Below are 17557 nucleotides of genomic sequence, written 5' to 3'. Positions count from 1 at the left end.
AGGGACATGTGGGTCCTATAGGGGCACGTGGGCCCTATAGGGGCATGGGGACAGGGGGCTCCTATAGGGGCGTGCGGGTCCTATAGGGAAACAGGGGACCTATAGGGATATGGGGACTTGTGGTTCCTATAGGGCCATGGGGATGTGTGGGACCTATAGGGTCCTATAGAGTCACAGGGGGGCTATAGGATCATGAGGACAGGGGGACATGTGGGTGCTATAGGGCAGTGTGGGTCCTATAGGGACGTGTGGACCCTATAGGGACACTGGGACAGGCGGGGTCCCATAGGGGCATGTGGGCCCTATAGAGGCATGTGGGTCCTATAGGGGCGTGGGGACAGGGGGGTCCTGTAGGGACATGTTTGTGCTATAGGGATGTGGGGGTCCTATAGGGGAATAGGGGACCTGTAGGGGCACTGGGACAGGGGGTCCTATAGGGGCACGGGGGGGTCCTATAGGGGCATGGGGGGACCTATAGGGACGTGGGGGGTCCTATAGGGGCATGGGGACAAGGGGGGTCCTATAGGGACGTGGGGGGGCTATAGGGGCACTGGGACAGGGGGGGTCCTATAGGGACTTGTGGGTCCTATAGGGCAGCGTGTGTCCTGTGGGGCATGGGGACATGTGGGCCCTATAGGGGCAGGGGGAGTCCTATAGGGGGGTGGGGACCTGTGGGTCCTATAGGGGTATGTGGGTCCTATAGGGCTGTGCAGGTCCTATGGGGACATGGGGTCACGTGGGTCCTATAGGGGCATTGGGATGGGGAGGTCCTATAGGGCCATGTGGGTTCTATAGGGGCACTGGGACAGGGGGGTCCTATAGGGCCATGTGGGTCCTATAGGGCTGCGTGGGTCCTATGGGGCTGTGCGGGTCCTATAGGACTCTATGGGTCTTATGGGGCCGTGTGGGTCCCATGGGGCTGTGGGTCCTGTGGATCCTATAGGGAGATGTGGAGTCCCATGGGTCCTATAGGGCTGCGTGGGTCCTATAGGGACATGTGGGTCCCGTGGGGCTGTGCGGGTCCTATAGGACTGTATGGGTCCTATAGGACTGTATGGGTCCTATAGGGTCCCGTGGGTCCTATGGGGCCGTGTGGGGTCCTATGGGGTTGCGTGGGTCCCATGGGACCTATAGGGCTGTGTGGGTCCTATGGGGCTGTGGGCCCTATGGGGACACGTGGGTCCCATGGATCCTATAGGGTCCTATAGAGCCGTGTGGGCCCTATGGGGCCGTGGGACCTATAGGGCCATGCGGGTCCTATAGGGACAAGTGGCTCCCGTGGGGCTGTGGGTCCCGTGGGTCCTATAGGGCTGCATGGATCCTATAGGGCTGCATGGATCCTATAGGGCTGCATGGATCCTGCGGGGCTGTGGGCCCTATAGAGACATGCAGGTCCTATAGGGCCGTGTGGGTCCTGCAGGTCCTATGGGGCTGCGGTGGATCCTATAGGGCCACGGGTCCCCTGGGGTCCCATAGGTCCCCCTGGGTCCTATAGGGCCGTGCGTCCCCTATAGGGCCGTGCGTCCCCTATAGGGCCACGTGTCCCCTATAGGGCCGTGCGTCCCCTATAGGGCCACGTGTCCCCTATGGATCCTATAGGGGCCCTATAGGGTCCCGTGGGTCCTTATGGGGCCGTGCCCCCTCCGCCCCCCCCCCCCCGGCCCTATAGGGCCCCCATAGACCCCTATAGGGCCCCCATAGACCCCTATAGGGCCCCTATAGACCCCTATAGGGCCCCCCTATAGACGCCTATAGACCCCTATAGGCCCCATAGGCCCCTATAGGCCCCTCGGGGCCCCCCTTTTCGGGTCCCCCCCCGTTACGTCACGGCCCCTCCCCCCCCCCGTGGGTGGGGGGAGGGGAGGGGGGGTTCCCCCGGGTGGGGGAGGGGCGGCCGGCAAAGGCAAGTGAAGGTGGCGGGGGGGGGGGGGAGGGGAAAAAAAAAAGCCCCTCAAAATGCCCCAAAAAAGCCCCGATCGGCCCCAAAACCCCCCCGGGGGGATTCCCCGGGCGTTTTTCTCCCCCCTCCCCGTGGGTTTTGGGGCCGCCCCCCCCCCCCCTTCCTAATTAACGCCCCCCCCTTAATTAACGCCCCCCCCCCCCCCCTTGAAGGGGACGGGCACAAAATGGCGGCCAAGGGGGGGGAGGGGTCAGAGGGGGCGGGGTCAAAGGTCGTGACCCCGCCCCCCCCCAATTTCGCCCCCCCCCCACCTGACGGCGTGACCCCAAGATGGCGGAGCCGAGGGAGGAGGGCAGCGAGGTGAGGGGGGATTTGGGGGGAAAAAGGGGGGTTTTGGGAAAACCGGGGGGTGGGGAGGGGGGAGAGCGGGGGGCGGGGGGGGGAGGGGTTGGTTTTGGGGGGAAAATGGGGGGTTTTGGGGGAAAAGGGAGGGGTTTGGGGGGAAAAGTGGGGGTTTGGGGGGGCAGAGGGGGTTCTGAGGGGAAAAGGGGGATTTTGGGGGGAAAAGTGGGATTTTGGGGGGAAAAAGGGGGGTTCTGAGGGGAAAAATGGGGATTCTGACAGGAAAAGTGGGGTTTTTCAGGAAAAAAGGGGTTTTGGGGGAAATAAGGGGGATTTGGGGGTGAAAAGTGGGGTGTTTGAGGGAAAAGTGGGGATTCTGACAGGAAAAGTGGGGATTCTGACAGGAAAAGTGGGATTTTTGAGGAAAAAGGGGGATTCTGAGGGGAAAATGGGGATTATGGGGGAAAAGGGGGGATTTGAGGGCAAAAAGTGGGATTTTTGAGGGGATAAAGTGGGGTTTTGGGGTGGGAAGGAGGATTCTGAGAGGAAAAGGGGGGGGTTCTGAGGAGAAAAGTGGGATTTTTGAGGGAAAAGGGGGGATTTGGGGGGGAAGTGGGATTTTTGAGGGAAAAGTGGGATTTTTGAGGGAAAAGTGGGGGTTTTGAGGGAAAAGTGGGGGTTTTGAGGGGAGAAAGGGGGGTTCTGAGGAGAAAATGGGGGGTTCTGGGGGAAAAAGTGGGATTTTTTTGGAAAAATGGGGGGTTTGGTGGAAAAATGGGGGTTCTGAGGGGAAGAAGTAGAGTTATGAGGAGAAAAGTGGGATTTTTTGGGGAAAAAAGGGGGTTTGGGGGGGGAAATGGGGATTTGGGGGGAATAAGGGGGATTTTTGAGGGAAAAGTGGGGGTTCTGAGGGGAAAAAGTGGGGATTTTGGGGGGGGGGAAGGGGGATTCTGAGGGAATAAATCTGAGGAGAAAAGTGGGAATTTTGGGGAAAAATGAGGGGCTTGTGGGTAAAATGGGGGGTTTGGGGGGAAATAAGGGGGATAAAGGGGTGAAAAGTGGGATTTTTGAGGGAAAAGTGGGGGGTTGTGAGGGGAAAAAGTGTTTTTTTTTTTGGCGGGGGTAAATGGGTATTCTGAGGGGAACAAGTGGGGTTTTTGAGGAAAAAAGAGGGATTCTGAGGAGAAAAGTGGGGGTTATGGGGGAAAAAGGTGGATTTGGGGGTAAAAAGTGGGATTTTTGGGAGGAAAGTGGGGGTTCTGAGGGGAAAAGTGGGATTTTTGGGGGAAAAATGGGGGGTTTGAGGGGGAATAAGGGGGGTTTGGAGTGAAAAATGGGGATTCTGAGGGGAAAACAGGGATTTTTGAGGAAAAAAGGTGGGTTCTGAGGGGATAAAGTGGGATTTTTTTGGGGAAAGGGGGTTCTGAGGAGAAAATGGGGGGTTCTGAGGGGAAAAAGTGATTTTTTGGGGGGAAAGGGGGATTCTGAGGGAATAAATGGGGATTTTGGGGGAAAAAAGGGGGTTTGGTGGGAAATAAGGGGGGATTTGGGGTTGAAAAGTGGGGTTTTTGAGGGAAAAGTGGGGGTTCTGGGGGGGAAGGGGGATTCTGAGGGGAAAAATGGGTATTCTGAGAGGAACAGTGGGATTTTGGGGGGAAAAATGGGTTTTTGGGGGTGAAATGGGTGGTTTGGGGGAAAATTGGGGGGTTTAGGGGGTGAAAGAGGGGTTTTGAGGGAAAAAATGGGGATTTTTGGGGGAAAAAGGGGGGTATTTGTGGAGGGAAATGGATATTCTGAGGAGAAAAGTTGGATTTTGGAGGGGAAAGTGGGATTTCTTGGGGAAAAGGGTAATTCTGAGTGGAAAACGGGGGCTTTGGGAGAAACCTGGGATTTGGGGGGAAAAACTTGGATTTGGGGGGTGGAATGGGGCAATTCTGACAGGAAAAATGGGGATGCTGAGGGGAAAAGGGGGATTTTGGGGTGAAAAAGGGGGATTTGGGGAAAAAAGTGGGATTTTGAGGAGAGAAAAGGGGGGGTTGGTTGTAAAAATCATGATTTGGGGCCCAAAGTAGATGTTTTTGTGCAAAAGGGGAGGTTTTGAGAGGAAAAAGTGGGAATTTTGAAGGGAAAGGGAGGTTTTGAGGAGGAAAAGGGAGGGTTGGGGGAAGATTGAGGGTTTTGACGAGAAAAAGCGGGGTTTAGGGGCAGGAAAAGCTTGGTTTGTTATAAAAACCTTGGGTTGGGGAGGGAAAGGGATTTTGAGGAGAGAAATTGGGATTTTGGGGGCGAAAGGTTATTTTTTGAGGAGAAAAGGGTGATTTGGGAGGGAAAAGGATTTTGAGGAGAAAAAAGGGGATTTGGGGCTTCAGGGGCCGTTTGAGGTGATTTTGGGGATGAAAATGGAATTGGGGAGCAAATGGGGGGATTCGGGTGGTGACGAGGGAATTTTGGGGGCAAAAAGGGTGATTTTGGGGGTAAAATGAGAAAATTTGGGGTTTAATGGGGAAAGCTGAGGCTAGAGGGGAGATTTTGGTGTCAAATGGGCAAACCTGGGGCCAAACGGCTGGTATGGGGACAAAACAGGCAATTTTAGGTCAGAGGAGCCAATTTTGGGGTTAAAACGGTCAATTTAGGCACAAAAGAGCAAATTTTGGAGAAAAACAAGCCATTTTGTGCCACAAGGCACAATTTTGGGTGCAAATAAGCAGTTTTGGGTAAGAAGGGCAGGTACTGGGGGTGGGGCAGGCAAATTGGGGACAAAAATGTCAGTTTGGGGCAAAAATGGGCGATTTTTAGGGCCAAATGGGCAATCTGGGGACAAATGGGTGATTTTTGAGGTGAAATGGGAAGATTTTGGGGCCAAAGGGGTGATTGTTGAGGGAAAGTAGACAAATTTTGGGGCCAAATGGGCAATTTTGGGGCCAAATGGGCGATTCTTGAGGGAAAGAAGGCAATTTTGAGGCCAAGTGGGCAAATTTTGGGGCCAAGTGGGCAATTTTGGGGCCAAGTGGGCAATTTTGGGGCCAAGTGGGCAATTTTGGGGCCAAGTGGCCCTTTTTTTAGGGCTAAATGGATGTTTTGGGGTGCCAAAGGGGCAATTTTGGGGATAAAACGGGTGATTTTAGGGGCCAAATGGGCAATTTTGGGGCGAGATGGGTGACTTTTGAGGGAAAGTAAGCAATTTTGGGGCCAAATGGGTGGATTTGGGGCCAAATGGGCGATTTTTGAGGGAAAGAAGGCAATTTTGGGGCCAAATGGGTGATTCTTGAGGTGAACTGGGCGATTTTGGGGCCAAATTGGTGATTTCTGAGGGGAAAGGAGGCAATTTTGGGGCCAAATGGGCGATTTTTTGAGGGAAAGTAGGCAATTTAAGGGTGAAATGTGTGGATTTGGGGCCAAATTGGTGACTTTTGAGGGAAAGTAAGCAATTTTGGGGCCAAACGGGCAATTCTTGGGGTAAAATGGGTGATTTTGGGGCCAAATGGGTGATTTCTGAGGAAACGCAGGCAATTTTGGGGCCAAATGGGCAATATTTGAGGGAAAGTAGGAGATTTTGGGGCCAAATGGGCGGATTTGGGGCCAAACGGGTGACTTTTGAGGGAAAGTCGGCAATTTTGGGGCCAAATGGGCGATTTTTGAGGGGAAACGGGCAGTTCTTGAGGTAAAATGGGAAATTCATGAGGTAAAATGGGTGATTTTGGGGCCAAATGCGTGATTTCTGAGGAAACACAGGCAATTCTGGGGCCAAATATGCAATATTTGAGGGAGAAGAGGCAATTTTGGGGCCAAATGGGCAATTCTTGAGGTGAAATGGGCGATTTTGGGGCCAAATGGGTGACTTTTGAGGGAAAGTAGGCAATTTTGGGGCCAAATGGGCGAATTTTTGAGGGAAAGTAGGCAATTTTGGGGCCAAATAGGTGATTCTTGAGGAGAAATGGGTGATTTTGGGGCCAAATGGGCGAATTTTTGAGGGAAAGTAGGCAATTTTGGGACCAAATGGGTGGATTTGGGGCCAAACGGGTGACTTTTGAGGGAAAGTTGGCAATTTTGGGGCCAAATGGGCGATTCTTGAGGTGAAATGGGCGATTTTGGGGCCAAATGGGCGATTTTTGAGGGAAAGTAGGCAATTTTGGGGCCAAAACGGGTGACTTTTGAGGGAAAGTCAGCAATTTCGGGGCCAAATGGGCGATTCCTGAGGTGAAATGGGCGATTTTGGGGCCAAATGGTGATTTCTGAGGAAACGCAGGCAATTTTGGGGCCAAATGGGCGATTCCTGAGGTGAAATGGCCGATTTTGGGGCCAAGTTGGTGATTTCTGAGGGAAAGTGGGCCATTTTGGGGCCAAATGGGCGATTTTTGAGGGAAAACGGGCAATTCTTGGGGTAAAATGGGTGATTTTGGGGCCAAATGGGTGATTTCTGAGGAAACGCAGGCAATTTTGGGGCCAAATGGGCGATTCTTGAGGTGAAATGGGCGATTTTGGGGCCAAATGGGTGACTTTTGAGGGAAAGTAGGCAATTTGGGGGGCAAATGGGCGATTCTTGAAGAGAAATGGGTGATTTTGGGGCCAAATGGGTGATTTCTGAGGAAACGCAGGCAATTTTGGGGCCAAATGGGCAATGTTTGAGGGAAAGTAGGTGATTTTGGGGCCAAATGGGCGGATTTGGGGCCAAATGGGCGATTTTTGAGGGAAAGTAGGCAATTTTGGGGCCAAATGGGCATTATTTGAGGGAAAGTAGGCAATTTTTGGGCCACATGGCCAATTTTTTGAGGGAAAGTAGGCGATTTTGGGGCCAAATGGGCGATTTTTGAGGGAAAACGGGCAATTCTTGAGGTAAAATGGGAAATTCTTGAGGTAAAATGGGTGATTTTGGGGCCAAACGGGTGATTTCTGAGGAAAAGCAGTCAATTTTGGGGCCAAACGGGCAATATTTGAGGGAAAGTCAGCAATTTTGGGGCCAAATGGGCGATTCTTGAGGTGAAATGGGCGATTTTGGGGCCAAACGGGTGACTTTTGAGGGAAAGTCGGCAATTTTGGGGCCAAATGGGCATTATTTGAGGGAAAGTAGGCAATTTTGGGGCCAAATGGGCAATTCTTGAGGGAAAGAAGGCAATTTTGGGGCCAAATGGGCGATTCTTGAGGTGAAATGGGCGATTTGGGGCCAAATTGGTGATTTCTGAGGAAACACAGGCAATTTTGGGGCCAAACGGGCGGATTTGGGGCCAAATGGGTGACTTTTGAGGGAAAGTAGGCCATTTTGGGGCCAAATGGGTGACTTTTGAGGGAAAGTAGGCCATTTTGGGGCCAAATGGGTAATGTTTGAGGGAAAGTAGGCAATTTTGGGGCTAAATGGGCGATTCTTGAGGGAAAGTAGGCGATTTTGGGGCCAAATGGGTGATTCTTGAGGTGAAATGGGCGATTTTGGGGCCAAATTGATGATTTCTGAGGGAAAGTAGGCGATTTTGGGGCCAAATGGGCGAATTTCTGAGGGAAAGTAGGTGATTTTGGGGCCAAATGGGTGATTTTTGAGGGAAAGTAGGCAATTTTGGGGCCAAATGGGTGATTCTTGAGGAGAAATGGGTGATTTTGGGGCCAAATGGGTGAATTTTTGAGGGAAAGTAGGCAATTTTGGGGCTAAACGGGCGATTTTTGAGGGAAAGTAGGCAATTTTGGGGCTAAACGGGCGATTTTTGAGGGAAAGTAGGCAATTTTGGGGCTAAACGGGCGATTTTTTGAGGGAAAGTAGGCAATTTTGGGGCTAAACGGGCGATTTTTTGAGGGAAAGTAGGCAATTTTGGGGCCAAATGGGCGATCTTTGAGGGGAAACGGGCAATTCTTGGGGTAAAATGGGCAATTCTTGGGGTAAAACGGGCAATTCTTGGGGTAAAACGCGCGATTCTCGAGGGAGAGCAGGCGATTTGGGGCCGAACGGGGAAGCCTTGGGGCCAGGGGGGGGCCGGGCGGGGTGGGGGTGGGGGTGGGGGAGGCTAACTTTGGGCCGAAACCCGCCCTTTTTGGGGGCGCCAGCGCGTGGCGGTGGTGGAGACGCCCTACGGGGCCGCGCGCGTCACCGTGGTGGGCTCGCCCCGGCCGGGCCGCCCCGCGCTCCTCACCTTCCCCGACGTCGGCCACACGCGTGAGTGACCCTAACGGGGGCGTTACGGGGTCGGGGTTACGGGCTCGGGGCCTCGAGGTCACGCCGAGCCCCCCACCCCCCCAGACGAGTCGTGCTTCGCCCCGCTGTTCGCCCACGAGGAGATGCAGGAGATCGCCCGCGGCTTCCTGCGCCTGCACCTCGAGGCGCCCGGCATGGAGGAGGGCGCCCCCCCGTACCCCTCGGGGTCCGTGCTGCTCCCCCCTTGGCCCTATTAATCCCCCATGGCCCCATTAATCCCCCATGGCCCCATTAATCCCCCCCTGGCCCCATTGAGCCCCCCCCGGCCCTATTAAGCCCCCCTTGGCCCCATTAAACCCCCCTTGGCCCCATTAATCCCCCTCAGCCCTATTAAGCCCCCCATCGACCCCATTAATCCCCCATCGACCCCGTTGAGCCCCCCTTGGCCCCATTAATCCCCCATTGACCCCATTAATCCCTCATCAACCCCATTAATCCCCCTCGGCCCATATTAAGCCCCCCTTGGCCCCATTAATCCCCCATCGACCCCGTTAAACCCCCTTGGCCCCATTAATCCCCCATCGACCCCGTTGAGCCCCCCTCGGCCCCACTAATTCCCCATCGACCCCATTAATCCCCCTCGGCCCTATTAAGCCCTCCTTGACCCCATTAATCCCCCATCAACCCCATTAATGCCCCCTCGGCCCCGTTGAGCCCCCCTCGGCCCCATTAATCCCCCATCGACCCTATTAAGCCCCCCTCGGCCCCATTAAACCCCCATCGACCCCGTTGAGCCCCCCTTGGCCCTATTAATCCCCCCTTGACCCCATTAAACCCCCCCGGCCCCGTTGAGCCTCCCCTGGCCCTATTAAGCCCCCCTTGACCCCATTAAGCCCCTGTCAACCCCATTGATCCACCGTCGACCCCTCGACCCCGTTGGCCAACCATTGACCCCATTAATCCCCCATTAACCCCCCATCGACCCCATTAACCAACTCTTGACCCCATTAACCCCAAATCAACCCCGTTGAGCCCCCCATCGACCCCATTAACCCCCCATCGACCCCATTAACCAACTCTTGACCCCATTAACCCCAAATCGACCCCGTTGAGCCCCCCTCGACCCCATTAACCCACCACTGACCCTATTAATTCCCCGCCACCCCCATTGCCCCCGCCCCGACCCCACAAGCGCCCCCGTCCCGCAGGTACCAGTACCCGTCCCTGGAGCAGCTGGCCGAGACGATCCCCTGCGTCCTGCAGCACCTCAAGTGAGTGGCCCTATAGCGGCCCTATAGGCCCTATAGCGACCCTGTGAGGCCCTATAGGCCCTGTAGCGACCCTGTATGGCCTTATAAGGCCCTATAACGGCCCTATGAGGCCCTATAGACCCTATAACGACCCTATAAGGCCATATAACGCCCTATAATGACCCTATGAGGCCATATAACGCCCTAAACTGACGCTATAAGGCCCTATAATGGCCCTATAAAGCCCTAAAGGCCCTATCATGGCCCTATAGTGACCCTATAAAGCTTTATAAGGCCCTGTAAGACCCTGTAGTGACCCTATAAGGTCTTAAAAGGCTCTATAACGACCCTGTAAGTCCCTGTAATGGCCCTATAACAGCCCTATAAGACACTATAAGACCCTGTAACAACCCTGTAAGGCCCTATAATGGCCCTATAAGACCATGTAGTGACCCTATAAGGTCTTGTAAGGCCCTACCATGACCCTATAGTGACCCTATAAGGCCTTATAAGGCCCTATAAGACCCTGTAGTGACCCTATAAGGTCTTAAAAGGCCTTATAACGAGCCTATAGTGACCTTATAAGGCCCTGTAATGACTGTATAAGGCCTCATAAGGCCCTATAAGACACTATAAGACCCTATAACAACCCTATAAGGCCCTATAAGACCATATAGCGACCCTATAAGGTCTTATAAGGCCCTATAACGACCCTATAGTGACCTTATAAGGCCCTACGGTGACCCTATAATGACCTTATAAGGCCTTATAAATCCCTATAATAACCCTATAAGGCCTTATAAGGCCCTATAAGACACTATGAGGCCCTATAACAACCCTATAAGACCATATAGTGAACCTATAAGGTCTTAAAAGGCCCTATAGTGACCCTATAAGGTCTTAAAAGGCCGTATAATGACCCTATAAGGCCTTATAAGGCCCTATCATGGCCCTATAGTGACCTTATAAGGCCCTATAGTGACCCTATAAGGCCTCATAAGGCCCTATAAGACCCTGTAGTGACCCTATAAGGTCTTATAAGGCCCTATAATGACCCTATAAGGCCCTATAATAACCCTATAAGGCCCAATAACTGCCCTATAGGCCCTATAACAGCCCTATAAGACACTACAAGACCCTGTAACAACCCTGTAAGGCCCTATAACGACCCTATAAGGCCCTATAGTGACCCTATAAGGTCTTATAAGGCCCTATAGTGACCTTATAAGGCCCTATCATGGCCCTATAGTGACCCTATGAGGCCTCATAAGGCCCTATAATGACCCTATAAGGCCTTATAAGGCCCTATAAGATCCTGTAGTGAGCCTATAAGGTCTTAAAAGGCCTTATAATGACCCTATAGTGACCTTATAAGGCCCTGTAATGACCCTATAAGGCCTCATAAGGCCCTATAATGACCCTATAAGACACTATAAGACCCTATAACAACCCTATAAGGCCCTATAATGGCCTTATAAGACCATATAGTGACCCTATAAGGTCTTAAAAGGCCGTATAATGACCCTATAAGGCCTTATAAGGCCCTATAGGCCCCAAAATGACCCTATAAGGCCTTATAAGGCCCTATAGTGACCCTATAAGTCCCTATAATGACCCTATAAGGCCCTATAGGCCCTAAAATGACGCTATAGTGACCCTATAAGGCCTCATAAGGCCCTATAATGACCCTATAAGGCCTTATAAGGCCCTATAACAGCCCTATAAGACCCTATAATGGCCCTATAGTGACCCTATAAGGCCTCATAAGGCCCTATAATGACCCTATAAGGCCCTATAACGACCCTATAGTGACCCTATAAGGCCCTATAGTGACCCTATAAGGCCCTATAGGTCCTAAAATGACCCTATAAGGCCTTATAAGGCCCTATAATGGCCCTATAAGACCCTATAAGGCCCTATAAGGCCCTGTAACGGCCCTATAAGGCCTTATGGGGTCGGGGAGGCGGGGGCTGACCCGGCCCCGTGTCTTCCCCCCCCCCGTGACCCTACAACAGCGTCAGGAGCATCATCGGGATCGGGGTCGGGGCCGGAGCCTTCGTCCTGGCCAAGTTCGGGGTGAGCGGGGTCGGGGGGGGGGTCGGGGGGGGCTTGTGGGGTCAGTTATGGGGTAGGGGGGTTATGGGGGGGTTATGGGGTTGGGTGTGGGGTTATGGGGTGGGTTATGGGGTGGGTTATGGGGTCGGGGGGTTATGGGGTCGGGTGTGGGGTTATGGGGTCAGTTATGGGGTCAGGGGGTTATGGGGTCGGTTATGGGGTTATGGGGTCGGTTATGGGGTCAGGGGGTAATGGGGTGTGTTATGGGGTCGGGTGTCGGGTTATGGGGGGGTTATGGGGTCGGGTGTGGGGTTATGGGGTGGGTTATGGGGTCGGGGGGTTATGGGGTGGGTTATGGGGTCAGTTATGGGGTTATGGGGTCAGTTATGGGGTTATGGGGTCAGTTATGGGGTTATGGGGTCGGTTATGGGGTCAGTTATGGGGTTATGGGGTCAGTTATGGGGTTATGGGGTCAGTTATGGGGTTATGGGGTCGGATGTGGGGTTATGGGGTCGGTTACGGGGTTGGGGGGTTCTGGGGTGGGTTCTGGGGTCGGGTGTGGGGTTATGGGGTCGGTTATGGGGTCGGGAGGTTATGGGGTGGGTTACAGGGTTTTTAGGGGGTTATGGTTTTTTTTTTAGTGGGGTTTCGTTCTTTTTTACCGGGGTTTTGGTTTTATTCAGCGGGGTTTCGGGTTCTTTAGCGGGGTTTTAGGGTTTTCCAGTAGGGTTTTGGGTTCTTTACTGGGGTTTCGTGTTTTTTTTAGTGGTCTTTCGGGGTTTTTTCAGTGGGGTCGTGGTTTTTTTAGTGGGGTTTCAGGATTTTTAGTGGGGTTTCTTGTTTTTTTTTTTTGTGGTTTCGGGGTTTTTAGTGGGGTTTCGCTTTTTCAAGCGGGATTTCAGGGTTTTTAGTGGGGTGTCTTTTTTTTTTATAGTAGGGTTTGGGGTTTTTTAGTGGGGTTTTGGGGTTTTTAATGGGGTTTTGGGGTTTTGTAATGGGGCTTCAGGGTTTTCTAGTGGTTTTCTTTTAGCGGGGTTTGGGGTTTTTTAGTGGGGTTTGGGGTTTTTTAGTGGGGTTTGGGGTTTTTTAGTGGGGTTTGGGGTTTTTTAGTGGGGTTTGGGGTTTTTTAGTGGGGTTTGGGGTTTTTTAGTGGGGTTTGGGGTTTTTTAGTGGGGTTTGGGGTTTTTTAGTGGGGTTTGGGGTTTTTTAGTGGGGTTTTGGGTTTTTAGTGGGGTTTTGGGGTTTTTAAATTGGGGTTTGGGGTTTCTAAATTGGGGTTTTGGGGTTTTTTAGTGCTGTTTTGGGGTTTTTTAGTGGGCTTTGGGGGTTTGAAATTGGGGTTTGGGTTTTTTTAGTGGGGTTTGGAGTTTTACATTGGGGTTTTGGGGTTTCGTAATGGGGTTTCAGGGTTTTCTAGTTTTTTTTTTAGTGGGGGTTTGGGGTTTTTTAATTGGGGTTTGAGTTTTTTTAATTGGGGTTTGGAGTTTTTTAATTGGGGTCTGGGGTTTTGAAATTCGGGTTTGGGGTTTTTAGCGGGGTTTGGGGTTTTAAATTGGGGTTTGGGGTTTCGTAATGGGGTTTCACGGTTTTCTAGTTTTTTTTTAGCGGGATTTGGTTTTTTTTTAGTGAGGTTTGGGGGTTTGAAATTGGGGTTTGGGGTTTTTAGTGGGGTTTTGGGGTTTTGTAATGGGGTTTCAGGGTTTTCTAGTGTTTTTTTTTTAGTGGGGTTTGGGTTTTTTTTTAATTGGGGTTTGGGTTTTTTTTTAGCGGGGTTTGGGGGTTTTTAGATTGGGCTTTGGGTTTTTTTTAATTGGGGTTTGAGGGTTTTTTAGTGGGGTTTGGGGGTTTGAAATTGGGGTTTGGGGGTTTTAAGGTGGGGTTTGGGGTTTTTAAGGTGGGGCTTCATTTTTTAGGGGGGGGGTCGGGTTTTTCAGTGGGGTCCTGGGGTTTTCAGTGGGGTTTGGGGCTTTTCTTTAGTAGGATTTCACTGTTTTTAGTGGGGTTTTGGGTTTTTCAGTGGGACTTTTATTTTTTTTTAATGGGATCTGGGGGGTATCTGGTAGGGTTTTGGGTTTTTCGGCGGGGTTTTGGGTGCGTTTGGGGGGGGTTTTGGGTGCGTTTGGGGGGGGTTTTGGGTGCGTTTGGGGGGGTTTTGGGTGCGTTTAGCGGGGTTTTGGGTGCGTTTAGCGGGGTTTTGGGGCGGGTGGTGACGCGTGCCCCGCAGCTGAGCCGCCCGGAGGCGGTCGAGGGCCTGGTGCTCGTCAACATCGACCCGCAGGCCAAGGGCTGGATGGACTGGGCCGCGCACAAGGTGGGCGCCCCCTATAGCCCCTCCCCCTATAGCCCCTCCCCCTATAGCCCCTCCCCCTATAGGGCCCCCAATCCCTCCCGGGTCACCTGTGGGGTCCCCCGTACGCTCCCGTGGGGCGCCTGCGGGTCCTTAGAGGTCCTCTATAAGTCCCTATGGATCCCCTGTATGTCCCCCATAGGTCTCCTATATGTCCCAAGTCCCCCATAGGTCTCCTATAGGTCCCCTGTAGGTCCCCTGTAGGTCTTCTGTAAGTCCCTATAGGTCCCCTATAGGTCCCCATAGGTTTCCTATATGTCCCAGGTCCCTATAGATCACCTATAGGTCCCTATAGGTCTCCTGTAAGTCCCTATAAATCCTCTGTATGTCCCCCTATAGGTCCCCATAGGTCTTCTATATGTCCCAGGTCCCCATAGATCCCCTATAGGTCCCCTATAGGTTTGCTGTATGTCCCCTATAGGTCCCCATAGGTCTTCTATATGTCCCAGGTCCCTATAGGTCCCCTATAGGTCTCCTGTAACTCCTCGTAGAGCCCCTATAGGTCCCCATAGGTCTCCTGTATGTCCCAGGTCCCTATAGATCACCTATAGGTCCCCTATAGGTCTCCTGTAAGTCCCCATAAATCCCCTGTATGTCCCCTGTAGGTCCACGTAGGTCTCATATATGTCCCAGCTCCCCATAGATCCCCTATAGGTCCCCTATAGGTCTCCTGTAAGTCCCCATAGATCCCCTATGTGTCCCCTATAGGTCCCCATAGATCCCCTATATGTCCCAGGTCCCCTATAGGTCTCCTGTAAGTCCCCTATACGTCCCCTATATGTCCCCTATAGGTCCCCATAGGTCTCCTACATGTCCCAGGTCCCCATAGATCCCCTATAGGTCCCCTATAGGTCTCCTGTAAGTCCCCATAGATCCCCTATAGGTCGCCATAGATCCCTTATAGGTCCCCTATAGGTCCCCATAGATCCCCTATATGTCCTGGTGGGTCCCTGTGCGTCCCTATGGATCCTTTGGGTCCCAGTGGGTCCCTATGGATCGTGGCGGCCCCCCTATGGATCCTGGGGGCCCTGGTGGGTCCCGATGGGTGCCGGTGCCCCCTATGGATCCCATACCTTCCCCCAGCTGTCGGGGCTGACGTCGTCCACCACCGAGCTGATCCTGGGGCACCTCTTCACGCAGGTACGGGGAACTGGGGGGAACTGGGAGTTACTGGGGGGAACTGGGGGGGGCTACAGGGGGGCTATAGGGGGTCCGGGGGGGCTATAGGGGGTCCGGGGGGGGGTTGTGGGGGGGGGTTGTGGGGGGAAATGGGGAGGGGGTGGGGTAACTGGGGGTAACTGGGAGTTACTGGGGGGTTACTGGGGTAACTGGGGGGGTCTGGGGGGTAACTGGGAGTAACTGGGGGGGTAACTGGGATCATTGGGAGTAACTGGGGGGCTACTGGGGGGTAACTGGGGGGAACTGGGGGGTCCCTGGGGTAACTGGGAGTTACTGGGGGGGGGAAGTGGGGTGACTGGGGGGTTACTGGGAGTGACTGGGGGGGTCTGGGGGGTAACTGGGCGGGTAACTGGGGTCAGTGGGAGGTAACTGGGAGTAACTGGGGGGGGTCCCTGGGGTAACCGGGGTAACTGGGGGGGTAACTGGGAGGTAACTGGGAGTTACTGGGGGTAATGGGGGGTCCCTGGGGTAAGTGGGGGTGAATGGGGGGGTTACTGGGAGTAACTGGGGGGTAACTGGGATCACTGGGAGGTAACTGGGGTAAGTGGGGGGGGTCCCTGGGGTGACTGGGGGTAACTGGGGGGTAACTGGGAGTTACTGGGGGGTGACTGGGGTGGGTCTGGGGGGTAACTGGGATCACTGGGAGGTAACTGGGAGTAACTGGGGGCGGTCCCTGGGGTAAGTGGGGGATAACTGGGAGTTACTGGGATCACTGGGAGGTAACTGGGAGTAACTGGGGGGGGTCCCTGGGGTAAGTAGGGGTAACTGGGGGGTTACTGGGATCACTGGGAGGTAACTGGGAGTAACTGGGGGAGTCTCTGGGGCAAGTGGGGGTAACTGGGAGCAACTGGGATTGCTGGGGGGTGACTGGGGGGGTAACTGGGAGCTACTGGGGGAAACTGGGGGAGTCCCTGGGGTAACTGGAGGGAAACTGGGGTAACTGGGGGGGTGCTGGGGGTAACTGGGGGGTAACTGGGAATGACTGGGGGGGGCAGAGGGAAACTGGGAGGGTTGCTGGGGGTAACTGGGATCACTGGGGGGGGTAACTGGGAGGTGACTGGGAGGTGACTGGGAGGTAACTGGGAGGCACTGGTGCCGCAGGAGGAGCTGGCGGCCGCCCCCCCCCCCAGTGCAGCAGAGCCGGGAGCGCCTGGGGGGGGCCCCCAACGTGCCCCTGCTGTGGGCCATGTACAACAGGTGGGCACTGGGAGCACTGGGAGGCACTGGGAGGGACTGGGAGGGGGCTGGGGGGCACTGGGAGGGGGCTGGGGGGCACTGGGAGGGGGTTTGGGGGGGTTATGGGGCACTGGGAGGTTACTGGGAGGCACTGGGAGGGTACTGGGATGTACTGTGAGGCACTGGGAGGGTGACTGGGAGGCATTGGGAGGGTACTGGGAAGCACTGGGCGTACTGGGAGGTGGTTATGGGGCGCTGGGAGGTTACTGGAGGCACTGGGTGGTACTGGGATGTTACTGGGATGTGGTGAGGGGTTACTGGGAGGTGCTGGGGGGCACTGGGAGGTTACTGGAAGCCACTGGGAGGGACTGGGAGGGAGTTACGGGGCACTGGGAGGTCATTGGGATGTACTGGGAGATACAAGGAGGGACTGGGAGGGTCACTGGGAGGCACTGGGAGGTTACTGGAAGGCACTGGGTGGTATTGGGAGGTTACTGGGGGTTACTAGGAGGTACTGGGAGGTTACTGGGAGGCACTGGGTCATACTGGGAGGGACTGGGGGCTTACTGGGATGTATTGGGTTATACTGGGAGGCACTGGGACATGGTGGGGGGTTGCTGGGGGGTTACTGGGAGACAATGGGATGTACTGGAGGTTACTGGGGTTTACTGGGGGGTCACTGGGAGGCACTGGGAGGGTCACTGGGAGGCACTGGGAGGTTACTGGAAGGCACTGGGTGGTACTGGGAGGTTACTGGGAGGCACTGGGTGGTACTGGGAGGTTACTGGGGGTTACTAGGAGGTACTGGGAGGTTACTGGGAGGCACTGGGGGTTACTGGGAGTTCACTGGGATGCACTGGGAGGTTACTGGGACATACTGGGAGAGTACTGAGAGGCACTGGGATGTACTGGGAGGCTACTGGGGGGCTACTGGGAGGCACTGGGTCGTACTGGAAAGCACTGGAGTGTTACTGGGGGTTAGTGGGAGGCACTGGGAGGTTGCTGGGGGTTACTGGGATGTACTGGCTCAGACTGGGAGGCACTGGGATGTACTGGGGGGTTACTGGGATGTACTGGGTCGTACTGGGGGGTTCCGGGGAGGTTAGTGGGATGTACTGGGGTGTTACTGGGGCTTACTGGGAGGTTACGGAGGGCTTACTGGGAAGCACTGGGGGGTTACTGGGGCTTACTGG

General features: G+C 54.2%; 1 protein-coding gene across 1 annotated transcript; it reads left to right on the top strand.

The window, feature by feature from the left end:
* Positions 1-1822: 1822 nt before the first annotated feature.
* On the top strand, positions 1823-16674 carry NDRG2 (NDRG family member 2; the record flags this gene model as incomplete). Its single annotated transcript, XM_080571581.1, is given in 11 exon segments — positions 1823-1903; positions 2231-2260; positions 8270-8378; positions 8463-8583; positions 9566-9628; positions 11623-11683; positions 13887-13973; positions 15093-15149; positions 16290-16307; positions 16309-16385; positions 16566-16674. Coding segments are annotated over 10 exon segments (732 nt in total). The 5' UTR covers positions 1823-1903.
* Positions 16675-17557: the final 883 nt, after the last annotated feature.

This window comes from Anser brachyrhynchus, assembly GCF_964034855.1.
Source record: "Anser brachyrhynchus genome assembly, chromosome: 34".
In the NCBI taxonomy this organism is placed as follows: Eukaryota; Metazoa; Chordata; class Aves; order Anseriformes; family Anatidae; genus Anser; species Anser brachyrhynchus.
This window is presented reverse-complemented; position numbering and strand designations above follow the sequence as displayed.